This window comes from Durio zibethinus, chromosome 24, assembly GCF_047325235.1.
Source record: "Durio zibethinus cultivar Kanyao isolate XHJ-2024 chromosome 24, ASM4732523v1, whole genome shotgun sequence".
NCBI classification, from domain to species: domain Eukaryota; kingdom Viridiplantae; phylum Streptophyta; class Magnoliopsida; order Malvales; family Malvaceae; genus Durio; species Durio zibethinus.
Window position 1 is genome coordinate 1,563,217 of NC_143185.1, and position 27,097 is coordinate 1,590,313.

General features: G+C 31.8%; 2 protein-coding genes, 1 long non-coding RNA gene and 1 pseudogene across 4 annotated transcripts; 1 reads left to right on the forward strand and 3 right to left on the reverse strand.

Annotated features, from left to right (window-relative positions):
• Positions 1-2,547: 2,547 nt before the first annotated feature.
• LOC149511802 (uncharacterized) lies at positions 2,548-9,746 on the reverse strand (annotated as a pseudogene). Its single transcript, XR_016333422.1, has 8 exons — positions 8,638-9,746; positions 8,091-8,493; positions 7,543-7,640; positions 7,191-7,460; positions 6,566-6,611; positions 6,322-6,430; positions 4,353-4,591; positions 2,548-2,963 (listed from the first exon to the last, which is right to left on the reverse strand). The product of XR_016333422.1 is annotated as an uncharacterized LOC149511802 (transcript).
• Positions 4,531-6,128, forward strand: LOC149511803 (uncharacterized). Its single transcript, XR_016333423.1, has 3 exons — positions 4,531-4,735; positions 5,519-5,591; positions 5,695-6,128. It is a non-coding gene; the product is annotated as an uncharacterized LOC149511803 (long non-coding RNA).
• Positions 9,747-11,062: 1,316 nt separating the features above from the next.
• On the reverse strand, positions 11,063-14,678 carry LOC111317322 (putative disease resistance protein RGA3). Its single transcript, XM_089754011.1, has 2 exons — positions 12,013-14,678; positions 11,063-11,311 (listed from the first exon to the last, which is right to left on the reverse strand). The coding sequence occupies exons 1-2, from the start codon at positions 14,382-14,384 to the stop codon at positions 11,290-11,292; spliced, it is 2,394 nt and encodes a 797-aa protein (XP_089610137.1). The 5' UTR covers positions 14,385-14,678; the 3' UTR covers positions 11,063-11,289.
• Positions 14,679-17,456: 2,778 nt separating this feature from the next.
• On the reverse strand, positions 17,457-21,200 carry LOC111316605 (putative disease resistance protein RGA3). Its single transcript, XM_022918616.2, has 2 exons — positions 18,567-21,200; positions 17,457-17,806 (listed from the first exon to the last, which is right to left on the reverse strand). Exons 1-2 carry the CDS (start codon positions 20,909-20,911, stop codon positions 17,779-17,781), a joined length of 2,373 nt encoding a protein of 790 aa, XP_022774351.2. The 5' UTR covers positions 20,912-21,200; the 3' UTR covers positions 17,457-17,778.
• Positions 21,201-27,097: the final 5,897 nt, after the last annotated feature.

Here is a 27,097-nt window from a genome sequence, read left to right on the forward strand (position 1 = left end):
TAACATGAGATGATCAAACTCAGCCGTATACTCATTCGTTGAGAGATATCTTTGCTTCAAGTTATGGAGCCTAAGAAAGATATCTTGTCGAAAGTTATCTAAGTGATACTTTTTCTTCAACTCTTTTTTCATATTTTCTTAAGTTTTAATTTTTCTCATACCTTCTCTTTTCCTTTGCTTCTTTAGATTTTTTCACTAAAAGGATGCATGCTTTCTAAGTTTGATGGTCATTAGCTTCACCTTACGATATTCAGAGGCATCATGGTATTCAAATATGCGTTTCATTGTGTGTAACCAATCTAAGAATTTTTCAGGTTGCATCTTCCCCTCGAACTCAGGAATTTTTATCTTTGGATTAAATATGCTAGGTTGAAGTTGGTTTCTGCGTAAATAATCTCTAACTTGTTGTGGATAAGATAGGGTGCTATTATCAGAATCACTGTTGTTTCCATGGAATGGATTGGTTTCTCTTTCATCTTTTTTGTTTCTCCTTCGTTGCCTCCTTATCTCCTCTCTCTCTTCTTGTATATGTAGCCGATGTTATAGTTGAAGAATCTATTATCGCATCTCCTCTATAAAGGTATCCCTTAGGTCAACATTGGTAGTTGCTGCAACATCAGTGTTGGCTTCAACCTTTTCTGTTGGTGCTTAACGACGATGACCTGCCATAACTCTGATACCAATTTGATACCAAAAATTGATGTTTAAGATATGGAGATTAACTACAAACAAAAAAACTAACAAAGAAACAACTCACAAGAATTTGAATAATGGTAGAATATGATTATTAGATTAAAAGGGATAAAAGTTCATCGTCAAGATTAGAAACTAAGTGATATAGAAACACCATTCTAAGAATTCTAATCAAGGATACAGAACAAAAGAAGTTCACCACTCTAAGAAATCTATCTAAGAGATATAGAATTTGAAGAACAACAAAAAAAATTGCTTAAGAATAAATAAAATTATGTTCTCCTTTTATCAAAGAATAATAGAAAATATATAAGTTAGGAACTTCCTTTCAAGCATGAAAACTTTTAGATTGTATTGTTCGTACGCTCATTTTTTATCTTTTAATTCATCAAAAAATAATAATATTTTTTTCTAATATATGTGGTTGTAATTCTAAATAATATACTAAAAGCTGTATATTGTTTAGAACTTTCTTTTAATTTTATTTGTCCCAATCCAGACTTGCAATCAAATTTGGAACATATCATGCTCTATTGTTCATTAGGTTACATTTGTCTGGTGCTGAACTGTCTGAACTAATTGTGAAGTGTGGTTCCTTTCTACTTTATCTTACTAATGCACTCTACCTATGATTTGTTCTCCTGTTATGTGAGATGTGGTGCCTGCGAAGTTCTTTAATTAATATTAACTAGCAGTTTATAGCGTGTTGCTGATTTAGTTGATTTGAGTATTAACATGATATTGAGAACAAATCAGACCATACAATTCAACTTTATTCAGCAATAACTTTTACTAGCTGCTGTATAATTGCTGAAACAAGTGCTTCAGCCTTTTTCTTAGAAGAAGATGGGTTGGCAATGGTTGACGGGAAAATTAAAGGGAGATGAGATCAGGAATTTCAGGGAAACTTAATCGGTGACCTTGGTATTGGGTAGCGAGTAAAACGGAGGACCACTTATTTGGGGAAAAGATAATGAAATTTCAAATTTAAGATTTTTCTTTTTGACAAAATTATCAAATAAGTAACATAAATAATTTTCATGTAGTGATTGACCCTCCGCTTTGATGGAACCGTCTTCTTCTAGCACATTCAACACCAGCAAGCATACCAGCCATTGATAAAATATATACAATTGAGATCCAGTGACTTTTATATGTTATATTCAGGCTTCAGGGTCTCCTCTTAATTGATTTTGTCTGCCTGTTTGAAGCTAGCTACACCTGAAACAAGAGGGACATTGAAGAGGAGGTGAACTGTAAAAAATTTGACACCTGAACGGATACAAAAAAAAATGGGGCTATGAGGGTATGACTGAAAAGTCATTGAATCTATAAAGACAAAGGGAGAACTGTTGGCACCTAACAGAGATTCTAGTGGAGGACAAAAGCGGGTCCATGCCATTAATTTATTGGAGCAAACAATCTTTCTCTATCCTTTTCGACTTTCACCCATTGAAATTTGAAGATTGACTGTTAGAATCTCTATAAGTGTTTTTGAATTCGAATTTAGTGATAATTTTTTATTTAAATTATTTTAAATGCATAATTTATAAAAAATTTTATTTAAATTATTTAATATAATATATTTTATTTTGACTAAAAATTAAATAATTTATTTATTCTTAAATTTTTTTATAAAAAAAAATGCGGGTATGATTGAACCATCCAGTTCAGTTGGATTGTAAAGAGGTAAAAGAGGGTGGAAGATTCTGAGGTCAATGAGAGCCGAGCATGGGGGCAAATTAATTTACGTCTAACACTCACTTGCAACTTGATATTGTGAGAGAGTGAGACATTTCAAGTCTGGGAATATATATATATATATATATGACATTAAGATAAAAGCATCTAACATCAGTTAATCTTTATGCATGATTACTTGTAATGGAGCTGGAATTTACTTGAGTTGATGGTTAGAAGTTTGGTGATCCAACAAAAACAAAATTTCAGTTGGCCTAGACCCTGATCATTCAAAGTATGAATGCATATTCATTTGTCTCTCTTAACCATGCCAAGCCACTGCAAGTAAGGAAATCATGGAGATCATCTTCTGCGTACAATGTTTTATCTGCAGTGTCAAGTGCCGAAAGCTATGCACTCAGTCTCATTGTCAAGGCACAAACTCAATTGCTTGTTTAGCTTGTCATGCGAACTTAACTCAATTGCTTCCTCAGTTGCATCTGTAGTCCCATCGCTATAGATCCTTTTGGTGTAATCCCCCATGCTTGACTGAAATAAAATCCCATTGCAACAAGGGTAGCCTTCAGCTCCTGCCATACAAGAATCATGACATGCATCAAATATCATCATTAGATCGGAGTGAAATATCCTACTAAAAAAGTAAAATTAATTTTATAATAAAATATATAAAAATTAAAAAAAAATTAAAGTAAAAAAATCATAAAAAATAAAATAAAAGTAATGCCACTAAAAGACTCATCCAAAAAGAATGGCCAATAAAATGATAAAAATGATTTTATAATAAAAACATAAAAAACAAAAAAAATGAGTCCCACCTAAAAAAGCACTGATCCCGTTAAAATAACAGATTTTAAAATAAAATATATATAAAAATAAAAAAAAATACATAGATTTTGAAAAAAAAAAAAAAGCAGCATCTTATGCGTAGCTTAATAGTGACTCATCCAATTACAGCATTTATATTATAGATAGATACATTTTTTAAAATTTTTATTATTCTTTTATTTTAACATCTTAATATTATTTATTAACAACATAATGATTTAGATTGAATGTGATGGTAAATTATATTATTTTTTTATTGCAAAAGACATTCATTAAAATCAAAATAACATGATTACCAAGAAAAAATCTAGTGACCTAACCATCCTTTATAAGAGCCAACTTCACAATAATCTTTTATCATTGTGAAACAAAACCTAACTAGAATAAGATTCGCAGTACTTTCATCTAAGCAAAATTTACTCAGCTCTTTTAATTAGTTTTGACTTAAAGGAGGCCAAGTAAATCAACATAACAACATATAGCTTCTACTTTTAAAAGCTTTCTTTACTCTGCAATTTCTTTTGGAATTGAATTTATGCAAGTGTACTCACTCAAGTTCCATGGAAACTCCCTAATAACCTTCTCTCTAATTTTGTTTCTTTGGTCACTTCAATACTCCTAACAATTCTAAATTACCTTGGCTATCTCAAAATATTAAAATTTTCACTCGTTTGAGAATTCAAACCTTATAATTCTCTAGACTTTGTAGGAATATATATATATATCTCAAACTCAAATACTACATGAGAAGAACTTATCCTAGACTTATGCTTTATTGGGTAAGGTGGATAAAAAATGATTTCTTAGTCATTAAAGATCAATTAAGCAAGAGCTGCTTTTCCGATCCCTCCCATCCCTGCTATAGCGATGGTTTGAATGTCATTATTCCCACCCAACAATGTGCCTACTATCTTATTTTTGACCTCATCTCAACCATGTAAATTGGAAACATCAACCAAAGAAGTGCTTTCTAGTCGTCTAGGTTGTTTGATTTCACTTTTTGCTAATTGAAACATACCTTTTTCTTTGGCAATCACATCTACCTCTTTATTGATTTCTTTTATTTTAGAAGCAATGTCATGACGCCTAACAACTTGACGACAACAAGCAAAGCATGAAAGGAAAGGACATACCTTCTTTCTAACATGAATGCTTTCAACTCCATCTGTTTCCAACTTGAGGATTGCAGTGTTCCACTCATCTAACACATCCTCCATATCATAAACAACTTCTTTGAGCCTTTCTAACCAGTGCCCTTTTTTCTACAATTTGCTTTTCCTCTGCATCTTCAAGCACACATTGGATGGCCTCAAAATTGCTTTGAAGCTTTTGGACTTCTTTGTCAACACCTGTTACCAGTCTCAATTCTTGCCTGACATTTTCAGGGACAACTTTTACTAGCAGCTCTATAATTGCAGAAACTAGTGCTTCCGCCATTTTCTTAGCAGAAAAAGAGGTGCTGGAAATGATTAAAGGTGAAATTAAAGGGAGAAGAGATTATTATGAGCAAAAACAGGTTGCAGTAAGATGTTTTTCAATTGATGTTTGAAATTGGCATATTTCATCTCTCCTCTCAAGTTTTAAGGCATAAATTCCCACCATGAAACCTAAGGAAAATCTTTTTTTTTTTTTTTTTTGCTAATCAAGGTATATATGCCAAAGAGCAAAAGCAATTGTAAATTATTTTTAATTAGTTTTTATATATATATATATATATATATAAAGTTCTAACGAATATAATTAACTTAGTTAGCATAATAGGTACTTATTTGCTTCAATTTTTATAAATTTAATAAACTTTTCTTCACATATAAATATCAGTTCGTATTCATATATATAGAAATTATTTGGCTACATATGGGGTTAAAATTCATATCAAAACAGAGATTGTGAGGAATTCAGAATGATGTGAAGTAATCAAACAGATTCACATTCTATTCTTGGTTTCAAGTCTCTTTATAAATCCTTTCTAGGTGAGTGGGGAAAGAATTAATTCCTTTCATTTTATTTTTCCTTGTGATTGAACCATTTCAAATTTATTCATTTCTTGAATGAGATAATTTTCCCTCTTGGTAAATTTAGTGCAACCTCAAATTTAAGATAAATTTTGAATTATAATCCATTTAGAAAGAGGTTAGTAGCGGTTAGATTAAGTCTGAATATAATCCATTTAGATGTACTAATAATAGAGAAAAATGGGCCACAGGTAGGTTGAAAAAACTGTGTTCAACGAGACTTTTTCCCTCTCATACAGGCATATATGCTCACAATTTCTCATTGAGCTATACCATTGCTGCAGTAAATTTATGAGAAGCTCCCTGCAGACATCTCAAGCAGTCATGTGTTATTACTAGTTCCTGTTCCGGCTTCGGGTCTGAAAACATAAGCTTATCATTATTCTTGCTATTTCTCATTTATTCTCAAATTGTTGTGCTTATTCCATCAGTTCTGGAATATGAATTTTGTTAACTGCAGGCAGATGAAGGAATTCATACTGTCTGTGGGAAATTCCCAAAGCTAAAAACTGTGACATCAGAGATTGATTCATCACTAAGACAGGAATTTCAGAGAAATATCAGGCATGGGAAAATTCAGCAATCGATACTATGGCATGGATTAATGATTTGATTCTAGTGTTTGACTCTGTCTAGCAAGTTTGCTCAAATCACTCCAATTGTGTAAATATTTCTTCTACGTGCAGAGGACAAAGATTCTTGTGAAAGAAAGAATAATCCTTGCAAATACAAGTATTAACACATTGCATCTTTTGACACATACTATTAACCTAAAGGAGTCTTAATTTCAGGGAGGGACACTGGGGCAAAGTAGAATGGTTTTTCCCTAAAACTTTTGCTCCATTACTGTAAATTTTTCTGACATCGGTATTCATTAATGTTCTAAACTTCAAGTTCTTGAACAATATGGGGAAGATCCGAAGAGGGAAAGCATCCACAAAGTACCAAAAATAAATCGAGGACAAACAAAAGAGCAAGTTAGTTTACTACAAGGAAAATCATTTAATCCAGAGGTCTTACACAATCCTATTCAAAATTCCCTTTCTTTTTTTGCAAACAAAAACTGAAAGAATTATTGATGAATTACCTCTGTTTCAGAAGGCAGAAGCGCAAATTAGTTAGTAGTGTTTTTCTGGCTCTTCTTCTTCCGATAGGCAAAGCTGCTTAGTCCAATTTCAATGGACATTCTCTTTGTTCTGCAACAAGAGACAAGAATTAAGTAATCCCCCAAAACAGAATTGCCATGCATTAATGTGAAGAAGAAAAAACAAAGTTCTTCAGCAATAACAGACATAGAAGGATCATAAAAAAGATAAAATGAAGCACTATACCGAGCAGAAAGCTCTTCTGACTCCTTCCAACCTTCGACCACAGCCTCTGATGAAGGAAATACAATGAAATCAAGGGACCACATATAAAATCAGATAGCTCAGCATAATTTGCAATCATCTGATAGTTTACAATGACCATATTGTTTGCTGTAAAAGGGATAGGCAAACAATCTATATAATGCGATGGCATATAGCACGTTTTGATTGCAATAAACTTGGCTGTAGGTGAAGTGAATTTCACTAGATAAATCTAACTCGGAGGATATCATTTACCAAGAAAAAGTATCTAGAAGTGCTGTAAGATATTTGACCATTTAGCACACAGTTAGCACTGGCAACCAAGCTATTCAATCATATATTCCTAGAACATGAGGGACACAACTTCATGCTCTCGCACAAGTGTTTCAATTCATCATTCAAACATTTAACAGTTAAATGCTAAAGTTACTTCCATCAAGCCATATTATTCATCATTCTTATCCTTACTGCCCTCTATTCCCAATTCATGCTTAAGATTGACATCATGATTCATGATAGTAGTATAAATTATGAAGCGCAAAATTATGATCCTAGATTACTTGCAAAGGGTTATCTCTGCTCTGCTTAGGTCAGAGGCCAACCACACCTGTTTCATTTTCTTCATCACTTTCCTCCAACTCTGAACTAGAACCACATCGTTCTCCTCCATCATCAAAGTCCCGGCGCTCACCCACTGGGGGCATCCAGAACTCAGGTTCTTCTGAATCACTTTCATTTTCAGCAGAATCCCTAACTTCAGAGAAAATCTCTTTAACTGCCTTTTCCTTCTTCATGTTTTTTTTCTTTTCTTTCTTTGGCTTCTGCTCAACTTCCTCTGGCATGGTTTCATTCATTATCTCCTCAATTTCTTTTTGCTATGTTCACCTTAATTCACCAAGAATTAATAAAACATATGCTAATTAATCTGCAAACCAATTAAACGGAGAGCAAATGTGAACCTAATTTGTTGAGAAATCATTTCCCATTGATATGCTTCAAAATATGTTCCTTGGACTTATTAACAGTATCACCAGTTAATTTACAAATCAACTTTGAACTGAAAAACAATCAAATAGAAAGCTAGAATCATATTAGCAGAGAACACATGAAACAAAACAAACTAAAAAACCTTACTAATCTAATGTTCAATTTTGGCTAAATTCTAAATTTTTTGGAAATTGGAATCTCATAACAGAAAGTTGGCATCGGCAATTAACCTAAGTCTCACTTAAATATCTAGCTTTCTAGAGGTTAGATTGTAACTCTCTAAAAACCCTTTGTTTTTTACTTGAAAAAATTGGAAATGCTTCCAATAAAACATAATTTTTTTGCGTTTTTGATTCTGCGTCTTCAAAAATAGCTCCTTTAACCAACAAGTTTCAATCTTTGATAACCCTTTTCTTTATTTCACTACAAAAAGAAATTGTGTCTCTATTTCACCACAAAGAAAAGCTTAAATTTAATTCATCCAATAAAAGAAAGAGGAAAGCTTTGGTTTTTCTTTTACCGGGAAAGAGGATCTTGTTTGAACATGTTGAGAGGGGGCTTAGAGTGAGACAAAGCAAAGTGGATGAGGCCTAAACGACAATGTTTGCTCTGTGCATAGGAATCTTTGTCTTTCACAACCATCTCGTGGCCTGTCTCTAAGCACTTGGGCCTGCCATTTGGGAGCTCCATGAAGGTTGGAGGCCCCAGCAAATCGGTCCGTACTTTGGTGCCACTTCCTTCCTTTTCTTCACTTGCCTTCTCCATTGCTGTTGCTATTGCTGCCGTTCTACTATGGCTAAAAACATATATTACGGGCAATTAAGATAGTAGATCTTAACCTGTCCACTCGTTGCTCTTTGTGAAATCAATACCAACAATGAGATTGGCAGATTCAAGACTGGCATTAGCAAAGCCTCCTTCACCTGTAATCAAATGATTCATTTCACCTTTCCTCCATCTACTTGAACAACCACAGTACAAAATAAACTACTGAATTGTTGCTGGGAAAAGGAGAAAGCATAAATATATTAAAACTTATAATAAAAGAAATCAATGTTGATATTAACCTGATCTAAGGAGTTGTAATTGTCTGCAATTCTTGAATACCTCCTGTCTAGTATACTTTCATCACTGCCATGGTCTTATGAAGGTGGATAATACTGCGGCTCTTGTTGAGAAGGTGGATAATACTGTGGGGAGGCATAGCTCTGCTGAGGCACATAACTCTGGCTTTCTTGACCGTATGACGACTGAGGATACCCATAATGAGAATCCCCTGAAGATGAATTCTGCCTCCAGCTCCCCTCCCTTGAACTACTACCTCCCATCAACTCAAATATCTATAGGAATTCCCAATTCCTATAAAAAAAAAACTGTTTCCTTCCTCCGCAAACCAATCAAAATCAACAACTACAGGCCAAATACAAGAATGCCTGAAAACAAAAACCCCTGATATAAACGCAGACAACAACAACAACAACTACTACAATTAGAAAAAACCACTAAAGAATGACAATTAAGGAATGAAATCTCCAAACAACTTCCTGAAATCTTTTCCCACCATATGGATACAGCAGACGATACCTATCAAAACCAAAACAAAACAAACAGATGATTTATATCTGGTCTTCTCTTCCCCTAGAATGCAATACAGACGCCACCAAACCAATAAAAAAAAAAAAACCCACCAAAGCAAGCATTCAAAATATACATGATGAAGCAAGAAAATTAAAACATGAAAGGATTTCTACTATTCAGACTTTCCTCGAAACGTCAAATTTTCCTTCTGTACCAAAAACTCAAGAGACCAATTCACAAACGTAAGCTTCCCCTTCACCGTCCTAAGAACAGCCAAAGACGAGCCTTCTACAGCTAAGTATACTTCCAATAATTATTTCCTTGGATCTAATATTACTCTAAAAAAAAATCGCCGTTTCATCTCAAAACAAAAAAAATGAAAAGCCATGAATTCTGAAAGAGACGCATTAATCTTGGCGGCTGTCACATTTTCAAGATCTAAAGCGTAAAAGTAAACAAATTTTGAACCAGGGTCAAAAGAGAAATTAGCATAACTTTAATTGAAGTAGCCAAATTTGCAGAGTTGCAGCGCACCAATGGAGGATCTGGGTATCTTTGTCGCTTTTGAGTTTTGAGATAAAGTATTAATAATAAGTGAAAAGTACACAATCTTATTTAATATTTGCTTTAATGGGCACCGCATGGAAGCATTGGTGTTATTCTCTGCATACCGGACCACCGATCACATCTCAACTAAACTCGTGTCAAGCAGAAAATAAATGTAAAAAATTTTCGTTTTTTCAATCAAACGTAGTAATTAGTGTAAAATTTTTTATGAATTTACTAGAGCATTCAAGTATTGAAAGATCTAAAAACAATATATGAATGCATGAAAGATTCTAGTCAAAACAATTGGATTTAAAGATTTAAAAGTCAAAATTTGTCTGATCATATCATGTGAAAGAACTAGTAAATGACAACCAAGTTGACAAATTTCAAAATTTTTATGGAATATGGGAACATTGAAAATTTTATGAGAATATTTGTTGGGTTTAATTTTCTTATCAGTTCCCTGTAATGTTAATGTTACTTTCGTTAAAATGTTTGTGCGATTAAAAATTATTTGTAACCAAAGCTTGATTGGAACTATTATGATTGGTATGTATTTATTTTTTATATTAACATATACATCCTTGATTCATCTTTTTTTTGTACTTGAGTTATATAAAATTTTTATCTTTTTTCTGTACTTGAGTTATATAAAATTTTATATGTTTGAGTTTTAACCTTTTTTTTGTCATATATGATTCTTCAGGTACAAAGTATTTTTTACATATTTGTGAATGTATAATCTCTCGGAGAAGAAAGAGGGTTAATTATAAAAAGTTTAAGAACAGATGAATTTATAACAATATGAATGCAATCTTTTTTTTTTTTGTTAGCGTACATAGTTAATTCTTTGCCGTTGCTTATTGTTGTTGAATGTTACTCGTATTCTTAGTTCTTAACTTCAGTTAAAATAATTACATTAAATTATAAAATCAACATCATATGCAATTAAGCTTGAACTTTTTCTTAAAATAGATTTTTTTTCCCGTTCTTCATTGATGCAAGGCCTGATTACCATTTGAGATGAAAATTTTTGTTTTCCTCATTGGACCAAAGCTCAAAAAGAATTATCATCGTATAAAATATGCAACTATATATAGATATATAATCTACTGGTGAAATTAAAATTTTAAATTTTACAGATGAATTAAAAAATTATCATTTATTTTTTTATTTGTCGTTAAAAAAAATACCATAATTTTAAATGAAATAACTTTTCATTTTGATTTGTTTCATGTAATTCAATGAAACTTCAATTTTAAAATTAATTTTGAATTGCAATCCTCTTTCGAAATTGCAATCCACTTAAGAAAGAGGTTAGTGGCTGTCAGACTGACTATGAATATAGTATGTAAAATGCACTAATAACAAAGAAAAATAGAGTTATTTTAAGTGTCATTATACAACAGCTCCAGGGTTCAAATCATGGTTCCAAGCAGGGACCAAAGACGGCAGCAGACACACATTTAAGTTTTTACACGATTTTAGACAATCACATACCAAATGTTTTAAATATATATATAAAAGCATAAAAGAGGCAGAAGCCAGCACCATTTTTTCTTCCCACGGATGACAGCTCCTCTGATTCAGCCTTACGTTGACCTTCTTTTGGCCCTAGAAAGAGCAAAGTCAAAGGTTATCCTTGTAATATCAATTTAACACATGGTAAAATTATAATTATACTTTGAAGTGATTTTTATAAGGAGTTTGTATTCACACTCTTCTTTTTAATCTTCATACATTTTTTTAAAATCATTTTTACACAAATTATTTAATTTTTTTATATCTCTTTTATTTTTAAACTTTTGAATTTATAAATATAAAATTTTTAAAAATTTCCAAACTTAAATACCAAAAATTTAAAAATTTTTATCCCATATTCTTCAAATAAAAAAAATCTAAAAACTCACATGCATAGTTTTTTCTATCAATTTGTAAATAAATTTATAATTATTTAAAAAATTTGTGACTTTTTTATGATGTTATGAAATTTCTTCAAAATATTTTTCTCAATTGAATTTTTTTCCAAGCCTTAAATGTAACTTTTTTTATTTATTGAATATGCTTAAACAATAAGTTATATAATTTATTAGATTTTTATATCCATAAATTATAAAATTTACTAAAAATATATATCCGCAAGTTTTAAAATTGAGATGAAAAAATAATTAAATAATCTTACTTAAAAGAAAATTTAAAAAAAATAATTGTGAAGAGAAAAAAAAAAAGAAATGTGTCTAGCAGCTCTCTTTTTTAAAAAAAATTTGAACAAATTTAATTTGGAAAAATTGGAAAGAGAAATAGATAGAGAGTACCTGATAAGCCCTTGTCCCTCGATCATCGCTTCTTCCACCGATATGTCAAAGGAAGGAGGTAGATTTAAGGCTTGAATGATGTCATTAGGATTTATCTCTCCACGCCTCGTGAAGTATAGAAACAGCCTGTCAAGATGTATCTTGTTGTGAAGTTTGGCTCTCCTAACCTCTTCCACATCTACCACATTTCCCACCAGATCTATCGAAAGATATCCACGAAGGTCGTCCAAGTTTTCCAAATCTCCCACACTGAATTCTTTAGCTGCGTCTTTGCCATCTACTCTCGCTCTGATTGTGTGTAATTCCCTGAGAGAAGTTAATCTCCCAATCCCTTTTGGGTAATATTGTAGCCTAAAACAATACTCAGAATAAAAATACCTCAGGTTGATTAATTTCCCCATACCATCTGGTAGTTTCTTAAGACCAGGACAAGGAAAGAGAATCAAGTATTGCAAATTATACAATTCACACACTACTTCAGGCAATTCTTTTAAAGTACCACTGCCACTCAAATTAAGGTATCTCAAATGAATTAATTTCCCTATTTCATCTGGAATTTCATTTACTTGTACTAAACCATGCCGACCCAACCCAAAATCCAATAATCTTAGACATTTCGCTCCCTTGAAGAAGGCTTGCAAGGCTTCACCAGTTACATCATACTGTTGACCACCAACTCCCAGGCTACGTAGTTTCTCTATGCCTTTTATAGACACAGGAAATTGATCCCCTTTTGCAATCTTTACCCTCAAATGATGAGTCTTTTTGGAAGATAAATCCAGCCTCACATTTTCACCGCTGTCAACCTCCACTGCCACAATTTCTTCCTTTGTCAAATATTGAACAAAATCATGTACCATGTCATGCATCTTACAGCCACATATATTACCATCCTCATCTTCACTAAAATCTTGGAAAAAAGAACGAGATGCTAAGTAGTTTAAGTATTCACTACCTTTTTCTTCTTCCAGCCCTGAATTCTCGTTGGAGGTTAGATAACCATGTGCCATCCAATGCTCAATTAATTTAGTTGGCCTAAAAGCAAAATCTTTGGGAAAGATTGCACAATACAATAAGCACGGTCTTATTTGTGAGGGCAAATCATAATAACTTAGCAAGAGAGGTCTGAAAATGTATTCTTGTGCATCATTTAAATTCCATATCTCACTATTCAGTATAATTTGCCACTCGTTCCTAGTATTTTTCTCCCGCAACAAACCTCCCAAAGTCTTAGCAGCAAGTGGTATACCTTTACACTTCTTTGCTATATCCCTTCCAATATCCTCCAACTTTCCACGCAACTCATTTCCCTTTCCCATAAAGGCCAATTGACTAAGAATTAACCAGCACACTTCATCAGATAATCCTTTCAAACGAAACACTTGAGATTGAGAGGATCCCATCCCCGTCGCAACTGATTCTTTACGAGTAGTCACTAGAATCTTACTTCCTGACATGCCTTGTTGAAAAGCAGCTTTTAGTGGCTCCCAATCTTCATCACGGTCTGTCCACACATCATCTAAAACAAGCAAGAATTTTGCACTTCTGATTTTTTCACAAATTTTGGTCAGAACATCTTCTAAGGGAATTGGATTTCGGAGGTTCGTAGCTGAACCTTTGTCCAGACTTCCTAAAATTGCTCTCGCAATTTTGTTTAGATCAGAATCGTCCGAGACACACACCCAAATTACTTTGTCGAAGTGTACTCGAACTTTATGATCATGAAAGATCAATTGAGCAAGAGCTGTTTTTCCGATCCCTCCCATCCCTACTAGAGAGATGGTCTGAATGCAGCCTTCTTCACTAGTCCCATTCAACAATTTCTCCACTATCTCTTTTTTAATCTCATCTCGACCATGTAACTTGGACACATCAATAAAAGATGTACTCTCTACTCGTCTAAATTGTTTGGTTTCTGTTTTTTTCAAATGATATCTATCTTTCTCCTTAGCAATCTCATCTAGCCTTTCATTGATTCCTTTTATTCTGATAGCAATGTCATGACGCCTACCAACTTGACGACAACAAGCAAAGCATGAAGTTATATAAGTTTTCATCCTCTTGGGAATAGAAGCACTTACATCTAATTCAGGATCTGTTTGTAACTTGGAGAGTGCAGTGCTCCACTCATCCAACACGTCCTCCATGTCATAAGACACTTCTTTGAGCTTATCTAACCAACCTTTCACTTCTTGCTCCATAATTTGCCTTTGCTCTGCAGCTTCAAGCGTTTTGCGGATGGCCTTAAAATTGCTGTCAAGCTTTTCGACTTCCTTCTCAACATCTGTCACCAACTTCAGCTCTTGCCGTGCATTCTTAACAGTGATTGCAGGGAGTTGCTCCAAGATGGAAGAAACAAGTGCTTCGGCCATCTTGACAGAGAGAGAGATTAATCGATTGATTAGTGAAAGAAAATTGATGGCCAATTAAACCATCCAATTCAACTCTATTCAGCAATAACATTTACTAGCTGCTCTATAATTGCAGAAACAAGTGCTTCCGCCATTTTCCTAGAAGAAAAGAGGTGTTGGTAATGGTTAAAGGGCAATTAAAGGGAGATGAGATCTGGTATTTCAGGGAAACTACAGTGGTGACGATTGGGTAGCCAGGAAAATGGGGGACCACATCTATAATTGTTGACTGTTGACTGTTGACTGGGAACCCGCCGTAACGATGAAGCTTTTCATATCAACTACAAAGCACTTGCAAAGATATATACATATATATATATATATTTTTTTTGACAAAATTATCAAGTAAGTAACATAAATAATTTTCATGCAGTGATTAAAATTTTTTTTTGAAAATAAAAAATCCAAGAGCTTTTTATAATATTAAAATAATAAAAAAATTAATAATTCTTTATTATCTAACTTTTTGTTTGTCAGTTACTATGACTTTTGACTAAATGGCGAATATACTAGAACCTTGTAATATGCTTTTTGCAAGTCGCAACATCGCATATACACAGCTCATGACCCAGCCACCGACAAGGTTGTTTGCATGAGAGGTATCGGCGAGGGACATGGACATTTATTCAACATTTCAACTTATAATTTTTACCACTTAATCTTTCCATGCCTAGAATATTTCATTTTTATTACATAACTATAGTTGAAGATTACATACCTGCATTATGAAATCCATGCTCATAAAATAGGGAGATAAAGGAAAAGAAAAAAATATTTTAAAAAAATTTCTCAAGATCAAAATATTTTTTTAAAAACACCTTTCAGGGCACGATGAGAGGGACTCCCGTCGTTTACTGAATAAGAAGGTCAGGCGAACGAGTTTCACAAAACACTCATGGTATGAATTACATTGTGTGCAGGATATTTCTCCTCGTAATATTATTCAAGAAATATCTTTACATGACGTAAACAATGAAATCTTTAAAGATAATTTCTTCTTCAGATGGTGTCTTTTCAACTTTTTGGCCGATAGATTTCTTCTACAAAATAAATTTAAACTCTTAAAATTTTATTTAACTTGTCATTTGAAATTACGAATTTGAGGCAAAAAGTAAATTTTTTATAGGCTCTGTATTGGTTTACTGCATTATGGACTTCAACTGGTAAAAAGGTCAGTTCTGCATTGTTTGAGTTTATATAAAGAAGATCCAAGTATCCATATTCAAAGATATATTTAATATCTTCTTTGGAGAAGATTTTAAGTTTATTCTTCTGGTGAATATTAGTTTTTGGGTAAATTTCTGTATGGTCAACAAAAACAATAGATTCAGGCTAATGCCTGTGAGAATAAATTTTGGTTGTGATGGTTTGGTAAACATCAATAAAAGTTTCTGAGTTTTTAGGAATAATTTGGTAATGGTGGAAAGTTTTCTTTTGGGGTATCCAAAGGGGTTTCTCCTGGGATCTGATATTGTGTTGGAGTAGCGAATTTTACTCCAAAGGACCGTGAGGCTGATGGTCTCAAAGAAACCTCAGTGGAAACTTGAGATGTTTCCTACTTTTTTATTTGTTCCATTGGAACAAGAATATATTTTTCATTGATTTCCTTGAGGATATCAATCTGAGATTGTATCTGTTCATGCTTCTTTGAAGCTTCAGCAAGAGCATCGTGTAGCTTATCCACGTTGTCAAAGCTAGCCTCATATTGTTTGTAAATATTGTCAAGCTCATCAACCAGCTTTTCTATTGTATTAATGATATCGTTTATCATTGCCATCCCTGGATGAGAAATCAGGCAAACCATTATTTTCTCTTTTAATATGCTCAATGTTAAACTTGTATTCGACAAAGAAGTTCTGCCATCTATGATTATTTTTTCGTATCAGGTGTCAAAGGATGATTGTTCATAATAAAGGCCTTTACCTGTGTATTATCTGTTGGGATAATAAATTCCTTTGGCAATAAGAAGTAGAGAAACTTCTGTATTCCTTTGATTATTCCTAACAATTTTTTTGCATTGGTATCGTAATTGTTTTCAGAATCTTTAAAAGTTCTACTAGTATATCTACATATTTTCTCTTCATTTGTTTGTGTATCTCTTGCTTTCAAAACTGCTCCCCGATATTCATTGGAAGCATTTGTTTCTAATTTCTCTGTATCTTCATCTTTTGGTAAAGCCATCTGTGGGAGCTTCTGACATGTTTCTTTTATCTTTCTGACATGGTTTGTTAAAATCTTTGTCGTCCATTCAAATTTACTATTTTTTCTTATCAATTTTTGTAATGGATGTCTTAATTTGGACCATTTTTCAATGAATTGTTCAGCATAATTTGGTATTCCTAAAAATTGTTGTACTTGTTTTTTTATCTTTTAATTCATCAAGAAATAATATTATTTTTTCTAATATGTGTGGTTGTAATTCTATTCCGTCTTTATCTATTATAAATCCTAAATATTCTATTGTTTCCTTTCTTAGTTCAGCTTTCTTTTTTAATAGTAACATTCCGTGTTTTTTTCATATTTCTGCAAATTTATATATGTATTTCAGGTTCAGTTCTATTCTTATACGATACAAAATTGACTAGGGTTTAAACTTTAAAGACCTTGTCCATTCTTCTTTGAAATGTCTGTAGGGCATTTTTTAAGCGAAAAGACATAACATTTGATACATAATATCTTTGTAGGGCATTAAAAATTATAAACTGTTTAAAATTTTCTTTTAATTTTGTTTGTTACAATCTTGACTAGCAATCAAATTTGCAACATCTTTTTTTTTCTGATTGTATTTATTAAAATTTTTTTATTAGGCAGAAAGTATCCATCAAAAAAATTTTTAATCAAATATAGTAATTAGTATAAATTTTTTATGAATTTACTAAGGCATTCATGTGTTGAAAAATCTAAAAACAGCATCTAAATGCATGAAAGATTTTAGTCAAAACAATTAGAATTGGTTTGCATTTATTTATACTAAGTAAATTTTAATGATACCAAACAAAAAATATTATATTGAGAAAAAAATTAGCCCCTCAATAATATTAAACATAAATAATTCCATACATTTAAAATAATACATTACAAGTTAAAGATCCCACAAATAATCCATACAAACATCAAGCACACAACAAATTAATTATACAAATACAGAAGTAAGCTGCAGGATTTGGTCGAACAGCTCGAGAGTTCAAATCATGGTTCAAAGCAGGGACCAAAGACAGCAGCGGACACACATTAAGTTTTTACATGATTTTAGACAATCACATACTGAATTTTTTTAAAATATAGATATCTAAAAGCATAAAAGAGGTAGAAGCCAGCACCATTTCTTCTTCCCACAGATGGCAGCTCCTCTGATTCAGCCTTGCGTCGACCCTCTTTTGGCACTAGAAAGATCAAAGTCAAAGGTTATCCTTGTAATATCATTTAAAACACATGGTAAAATTATAATTATACTTTGACGTGATTTTTATAAGGAGTTTGTGTTCACACTCTTCTTTTTAATCTTCATACATTTTTTTCAAAATCATTTTTAAATAAATTACTTAATTATTATTTTTCTTTTTTATATCTTTACTACTTTTAAATTTTTGAACTTATAAATCTAAAAGTTTTCAAAAGTTTTTAGATTTACATATCTAAAAACTTTTAAAAGATTTCAAACTTGCATATCCAAAAATTTAAAAATTTTTATCTCACGTTCTTCAAATAAAAAAAATCTAAAAATCCACATGCATAATTTTTTCTATCAATTTATAAATGAGTTTATAATTATTTAAAACAATTTACACCTTTTTTATGATGTTATGAAAATTTTTAAAAATATTTTTTCTCACTTAATTTTTTTTTCCAAACCTTAAATGTGACTTTTTTTTATTTATTGAATGTGCATAAATAATAAGTTATATAATTTATTAGATTTTTATATCCATAAATTATAAAGTTTACTAAAAATATATATCTGCAAGTTTTAAAATTGAGATGAAAAAATAATTAAATAATCTTACTTAGAAGAAAATTAAAAAAAAAAAACATGTGAAGAGAAAAAAAAATTGAAATGTGTCTATTAGCTCTCTTTTTTCAAAAAAGAATTGAACAAATTTAATTTGAAGAAAAATTGGAAAGAGAAATAGGTAGAAACAGTACCTGATAAACCCTTCTTCCACCGATATGTCAAAGGAAGGAGGTAGATTTAAGGCTTGAATGACGTCATTAGGATTTATCTCTCCATGACTCAGATCCAGGCGGTCAAGATGTCTCTTGTTGTGAAGTTTGGCTCTCTTAACCTCTTCCACATCTACCACATTTCCCACTAGGAACATCCAAAGAGATCCACGAAGGAGGTCCAAGTTTTCCAAATCTCCCACACTGAATTCTTTAGCTACGTCTTTGCCATCTACTCTCGCAACGACTGGGATTAATTCCCTCAGAGAAGTTAATCTCCCAATCCCTTTTGGGTAATATTGTAGCCTCCCACACGCCTGAGAATAAAAATACCTCAGGTTGATTAATTTCCCCATACCATCTGGTAGTTTCTCAAGAAAAAAACATTCATCGAGATTCAAGTATTGCAAATTATGCAATTCACACACTCCTTCAGGCAATTCTTTTAAATCATAACTGCCACGCAAATTAAGGTATCTCAGATGAATTAATTTCCCTATTTCATTTGGAATTTCTTTTACTTTTGCATCACCATACAACTCCATCGCAAAATCCAATAATCTTAGACATTTCGCTCCCTTGAAGAATGCCGCCAAGGCTTTACCAGTTACATCACACTGTTGACGACTAGCTAGAAGGCTCCGTAGTTTCTCTATGCCTTTTATAGACACAGGAAATTGATCCTTTTTCGCAATCTTTACCCTCAAATGATGAGTCTTTTTGGAAGATAAATCAAGCCTCACAGTTTCACTGTTGTCAAACTCCACCGCCACAATTTCTTTATCTGTCAAATATTGGACAAAATCATGTACCATGTCATGCATCTTACATCTAATTATGTTACCATCCTCATCTTTTCCATAGTCTTGAAAAAAAGAACGAGATGCTAAATGGTTGAAGTATTCACCACCTTTTTCTTCTTCCATCCCTAGATTCTCCTTGCAGTTTAGATAACAATGTGCCATCCAATGCTTAATTAATTGAGTTGGCCAAAAATCAAAATCTTTGGGAAAGATTGCACAATATAATAAGCATGGTCTTATTTCTGAGGGCAGATCATAATAACTTAGCAGGAGAGGTCTGAAAATGCCTTTTTCTGCAACTTTTAATTTCCATATCTCACTGTTCAGTATATTTTGCCACTCATTCCTAGTATTTTTCTCCCGCAACAAACCTCCCAAAGTCTTAGCAGCAAGTGGTAAACCTTTACACTTCTTTGCTATTCCCCTTCCAATATCCTCCAACTTTCCAGGCAACTCATTTCCCTTCCCCATAAAGGCCAATTGACTAAGAATTAACCAGCACCCTTCATCAGATAATCCTTTCAAACGAAACACTTGAGATTGAGAGGATCCCATCCCCGTTGCAACTGATTCTTTACGAGTAGTCACTAAAATCCTACTTCCTGACATGCCTTGTTGAAAAGCAGCTTTTAGTGGCTCCCAATCTTCATCACGGTCTGTCCACACATCATCTAAAACAAGCAAGAATTTTGCACTTCTGATTTTTTCACAAATTTTGTTCAGAGCATCTTCTAAGGGAAATGGATTCTGGAGGGTGGTAGCTGAACCTTCGTCCAGACGTTCTAAAATTGCTCTCGCAATTTTGTTTAGATCAGAATCGTCCGAGACACACACCCAAATTACCTTGTCAAAGTGTGCTCGAACTTGATGATCATGAAAGATTAATTGAGCAAGGGCTGTTTTTCCGATCCCTCCCATCCCTACTAGAGAGATGGTCTGAATGCAGCCTTCTTCACTAGTCCCATTCAACAGTTTCTCCAGTACCTCCTTTTTAATCTCTTCTCGACCATGTAACTTGGACACATCAACAAAAGATGTACTCTCTACTCGTCTAAATTGTTTGGTTTCTATTTTTGTTAAATGATATCTATCTTTCTCCTTAGCAATCTCATCTAGCCTTTCATTGATTCCTTTTATTTTGCTAGCAATGTCATAACGCCTAACAACTTGACAAAAAGAAGAAACACATGAAGTTATGGAAGTTTTCATCCTCTTGGGAATAGAAGCACTTACATCTAATTCAGGATCTGTTTGCAACTTGGAGAGTGCAGTGCTCCACTCATCCAACACGTCCTCCATGTCATAAGACACTTTTTTGAGCTTATCTAACCAGCCTTTCAAGCTTTTCTCCACAATTTGCCTTTGCTCTGCATCTTCAAGCGTATTGCGGATGGCCTTAAAATTGCTGTCAAGCTTTTCGACTTCTTTCTCAACACCTGTCACCAACTTCAGCTCTTGCCGCGCATTCTCAGTAGTGATAGCAGTGAGTTGCTCCAAGATGGCAGAAACAAGTCTTGAGGCCATTTTGAGAGAGAGAGAGAGAGAGAGAGAGAGATATTAATTGATTGATTAGTGAAAGAAAATTGATGGGCGATCAAACCATCCAATTCAACTTTATTCAGCAATAACTTTTACTAGCTGCTTTATAATTGCAGAAACAAGTGCTTTCGCCATTTTCCTAGAAGAAAAAGAGGTGTTAGTAATGGTTAGCGAAATTAAAGGGGGATGAGATCTGGAATTTCAGGGAAACTACATTGGTGAGCTTGGGATTGGGTAGCAAGTAAAATGGAGGACCACTTCTATAGTTGTTAACTGTTGACTGTTGACTGTTGACTGGTAACCAGCTGTAAACCAAATGATGAAGCCTTTCATATCAACTACCAAGCAACTGCAAAGATTTTTTTTTTTTTTTTGACAAAATTATCAAATAAGTAACATAAATAATTTTCATGTAATATCAAAATTTTGTTTTTCGAAAATAAAAAAATTTAAGAGCATTTTATAATAATAAAATAATAATTAATAATAAATCTTTATTATCTAACTTTTTATTTGTCAGTTAATATGACTTTTGACTAAATGGCGAATATACTGGAACCTTAGAATATGCATTTTTTCATCTTTGCAGCTCATGACCCAACCACCGACAAGGTTGTTAGCATGAGAAGCATTGGTGAGGGACATGGACATTGCTTCAACATTTTCAACTTATAATTTTTAACACTTAATCTTTCCACGCCTAAAATAAATTATTTTTATTACATAACTATAGTTGAAGATCACATACTTGCATTGTGAAATCCATGCTCGTAAAATAGGGAGATAAATGAAAAGAAAGAAATATTTTAAAAAATCCTCCAGATCAAAATTTTTTTTAAAATCTTTGGCATCATGCTAGAGTTCTTCCCACCGCACTGTGAATCTAGATACAAAACACCTTCAGGGCACGGTGAGAGGAACTCCCGTCGCTTACTGAATAAGAAGGTCAGGCGAATGAGGTTAACAAAACACTCATGGTGTGGATTACATTGGGTACAGGGCATTTCTTCTTCAGATGGTGTCTCCTCAACCTTTTTGCCTACGGATTTGTTCTGCAAGCTGGTGTTGTCTTTTTGCATTTTGATGCAGAATTGACAGATGTCTGCTTTATTTTAACTTTTGTTTGTGTAGCTCAGTGAATCTGACACATTGTTGAAACTTGATAAAATTGTCGTATTGTGTATCCAGGATTTTCCTGTGTCTAATGGCCTTTGAATAGTTGCATTAAGGACTCTGAATCCTTGGCATCGTCTAATTGTCATAAATCCTTCGTCAATCTTTGGAATAGGCTTGTGGGATTGTTCCATAGCAATGGTAGCATTGTACTTATCAGATGCTGATAATAAATTCTCCAGTAAATACGGTTTCATCTTGAATATTGTTAAAAAAATCATCCATACGTGTAGTATCAACATATAAAATAAAAATTTAAATTAAAAATAAAAATGTACAAATATATTTATTTCAATATATTTTAAAATGATTTATTTCAAATTTAATCTCTTAACAAATAAATCTTTATAATTATAAAATTTTTAAAATGAAAAAAGTCATCAAAAATTTATTACTTAAAACTTAACTCAAAATTCAATTATACATTTTTAATAAGCTAGTCACTTAACTATTCTTTTAATATCTAACTATTTAAGATTATCAAATAAAAATATATTATTTATAAAGATAAACTCTTATACATTTATTAAACTCTTAACTTGCGATATAAAATAAATTCAAATTCTTATAACTTCACTTAACTTTTGATGTAAGATTATAAGATTCAAAGCAAACCTCAATAAATCTTCAATTAACTTGAATCTTTAAATATTTTAACAGTATTTGGAAAGTTGATATACTTACTTTTTTTTTTTCTTTTGTCACAAGAATCTCAACAACTAAGCTTACATCAAGCATGTGCAAATGATTTTTGATCTTATTTCTTTGTAGAATCACACTATTATTCTTGTACACTTTCAACCAATTATTATTATCATAGTATGTGTACCCCCGAGATGCTAACTTACCAAAAACATTCAAATTATAGTTACAACTTGATATATACCTTACATGATGAAAGGCCCTAACAACATCATTGTGAGATCCAAAGTGACATTGCTAATGCCTTGAATCTGTACCTTTTCATTGTTGACAATCACAATATCCCCATACTTTTCATTCTCTTCCAACTTCACAAAGTAACTCTTATTATTGTAAATATGGACTATAGCAACTGAATCTAAAATCTAACTTTTATCACATTTCAAAGTCTGAGTCTTATCTACACATATTGTCAAAATGATATTATCATCGTCAGATACAATAGTAGCAGTATCACTTTTTTCTTCATCCGATTTTTTCTCATCATTCGCCCTTTTAAAAGCAATCATATCCCTTTTTAGTTTTTTGTAACGTATTTGGATATATTATTTTTTACCACAATAATAATATTCTATGTCACTATAATCTTTATCTCTTGATTTGGATTTTCTTCTTGATCCATTAATGTTCTTGTGAGTCATCTTTCGATCAAAACTCTTTACAGTTAGTGTACTCCCTCCAGATGACGAGCTTTTATATTTTTATAAACCTTTCATTCTCATACAACAGGACAACCATATCATTCAACTTCAAAGTAAGTATATCCAGTAACAAAGTCTAAACTAAAGATATATAAGACTTAGATAAAAATGACAGCAAAATTAAAGCCTTCTCTTAATTTTCTAATTTATCAGTAAAAATTATCAACAATTGAAAAACTAATCGATTAAACTTATTTAAGTGATTATGAATACTTGTACCTTCTTTCATCTTCAGAGAATACATACCCATCTTTAAACATAATTTGTTAGTCAACGATTTCAATGCATAAATACTCTCAAGCTTATCCCACAAACTCTTCGAATAACTCTTAGTCAACAAATTATATTTTACCTCTGAGGCTAATGCCAATATAATAGTACAACAACTTTTTTCTAAATTCTATTTCAATTACTGTCAGATATTTCTGTAGGCTTACTACTCTTTAATACTTAATCAAACTCTTGTTGTACTAACAGATCTTGAATCGTATTTTGTTATAACATAAAATTAATCTTTTCATTAAATAACGAAATCTCAAACTTGGGTATAAGCATATTAGATATACTTTCTCTAAACATCTTGAAATACTTACTTCATGAGACCAATATCTCTTAGGCCTATCTCTTTTTCCCATAAACCTTTCTATAATACAACTTATTGGAAAATCAACATGCACATGGAAAACTCAAACACAAAATGATAATTTAAATTAAGAATAAAAACACACAAATATATTTGTTTCAGTCTAACTCAAAATGGCTTACTCTAAAATAAATCTTTACAATTGTGAGACTTTTGGAATAAGAAAAGTCATCAAAAACTTAATCCAAAACCTAATTACACTTTTTTAATAGGCTACTCTCTTAGCTATTCTATTAGTGTTTATGTTGGATTATCAAACCAAAATCAAAATATCTTATTTATAAGTATAAAACTTCTTATATATTTATTAAACTCCCGGTGTGGGATATAAAATAAACTAAAACTCTTATAATTTTACTTAAGTTTCAATATGAATTATAAGATTTAAGATAAACCCTAACAAATATCAGAATTTGCACTAAAACTTTAATAAATATTGGTTCAAAAGTGAATTTTTTATAGGCTCTGTATTGGTTTACTGCATCATGGACTTCAACTGGTAAAAATGCCAGTTTTGCATTGTTTGAGTTTATATAAAGAAAATCTAAGTATCCATATTCAAAAATATATTTAATATCTTCTTTTGGAGAAGATTTAAAGTTTATTCTTTTGGAAGAATATTAGCTATTAGGTAAATTTTTGTATGGTCAACAAAAATAGTAGATTTAGCTTATGTGTGTGAGAATAAACTTTGGTTGTAATGGTTTGGTAAGCACCAATAAATTTTTCTAAGTTTTTTAGAATAACTTCATTGGATGGTAATGGTGGAAAGTTTTCTTTTAGGGTATCCAAAGGGGTTTCTCCTTGGATCTGATATTGTGTTAAATTAGTGAATTTTACTCTAAAAGACCGTGAGGTCAATGGACTCAAAAAAATCTCAGCGAAAGCTTGAGATGTTTCTTGCTTTTTTATTTGTTCTTTTGGAAAAAAAAAATATATTTTACATTGATTTCCTTGAGGATAACAATCTAAGATTGTATCTGTTCATACTTATTTGAAGTTTCAATAAGAGCATCGTGTAGCTTATACATGTTGTCAAAGTTAGCCTCATATTTTCTGTAAATATTGTCAAGCTCATCAACAAGCTTTTCTTTATGCTTTTCTATTGTATTAATGATTTCATTTATCATTGCCATCCCTGGATGAAAAATAAGGTAAAACATTATTTTCTCCTTTAATATGCTCAATCTTAAACTTCTATTCAGCAAAGAAATTATGCCATCTATGATATTTTTCCTATTAGATATTAAAGGATGATTGTTCATAATAAAACTTTTACTTGTATACTATCTGTTAAGATAATAAGTTCCTTTAACAACAAAAAGTAGCAAAACTTATGTTTGTCTCTAATTATTCCTGACAATTTTTTTGCATTTGTATCATAATTCATTTCAAAATCTTTAAAAGTACCACTATTATATCTACATATTTTTTTTAAAACTTACACTCAACTTGTGAGATATTATCTGCTTTAATATGAAGGCCTCACGTTTGATCTTATAAAAAACACTTCAACAATTTTGAATTTAGATCTATATATATATTATACTATATTCACACATTCTTTTAATGTGAGATTGAGATAATTACAATTTTTCAATTTTTAAAGTTTGATATCCCTATCAAACTGAGTCCAACCATATAATTAAAATCACACTAGACATTAAGATTTTAGAGGTGATGCACTTAATAACTCTCATGATGTAGTATTTAGTTCCCTCTTATTGATAATCACTGTGACATCATTTTAGGAGTTCGTATCCAACTTATGAAATATTATTTACTTTGAATTAAAGTCTCACAATTTTATTTCATAAAATGCACCCTATAGATTTATGTTTAAATCTTAACTTATAGATAATATTATATCTATATATTCTTTTAATATAACATTTAAAGAATATGTGAATATAATATAATATATAACTTAAGACTTAAATTTAAATTTATAAAATATTTTTTATAAAATAAAATTACGAGGCTTTCGTATCAAAAAATTGAGGGCTTTACATTTTCTCTTCATTTGTTTCTGTATCTTTTCCTTTCAAAATTGCTCCCCGATATTCATTGAAAGCATTGGTTTCTAATTTCTTTGTATCTTCATCTTTTGGTAAAAGCCGCCCGTGGCAGCTTATGACATATTTCTTTTATCTTTCTCACATGGTTTGTTAAAATCTCTGTCGTCCATTCAAATTTACTATTTTTTCTTATCAATTTTTGTAATGGTTGTCTTAATTTGTAAAAGTAAACAAATTTTGAACCTGGGTCGAAAGAGAAATTCCCATACCTTTAATTGAAATAGGCAAATTTCCAGAGTTGCAGAGCATCAATGGAGGATCTGTGCATCGTTTTTGCTTTTGAATTTTGAGATAAAGTATTAACAACAAGTGAAAAGTACACAATCTTTTTTTATGTTTGCTTTAATGGGCACCACATGGAAGATGCTCAGTTTGGAAGCGATTGGTATTCTTCTCCGCATCCCTTACCACCGATCACATCTCTAGTATACTCGTGTCATGCGGTCTTCATTTATCCTCTTACATAAAATAAATGTAAAACATTTTCTTTTTATTAAAATCTAATATAGTAATTAGCATAAAATTTTTTATGATTTTACTAAAGCATTCAAGTGTTGAAAAATCTAAAACAACATCTGAATGCATGAAAGATTCTAGTCAAAACAATTGGAATTGACGATTTAAAAGTCAAAATTAGTTTGATCACATCTAGAAAATAACTAGTAAATTGTAATCAAGTTGACAAGTTTTAAAAATTTCATGGAATATTGAAACATTGAAAGTTTTATGAGAGTATTTGTTGGCTTTAATTTTTTTTATCATTTCCTTGCAATGTCAATGTTGCTTTCGTTAAAATGTCTGCGAGTTTGAAAATCATTTGTAACGAAGGCTTGATTGGAACTCTTATGATTGGTATGCGTTTATTATTATTATT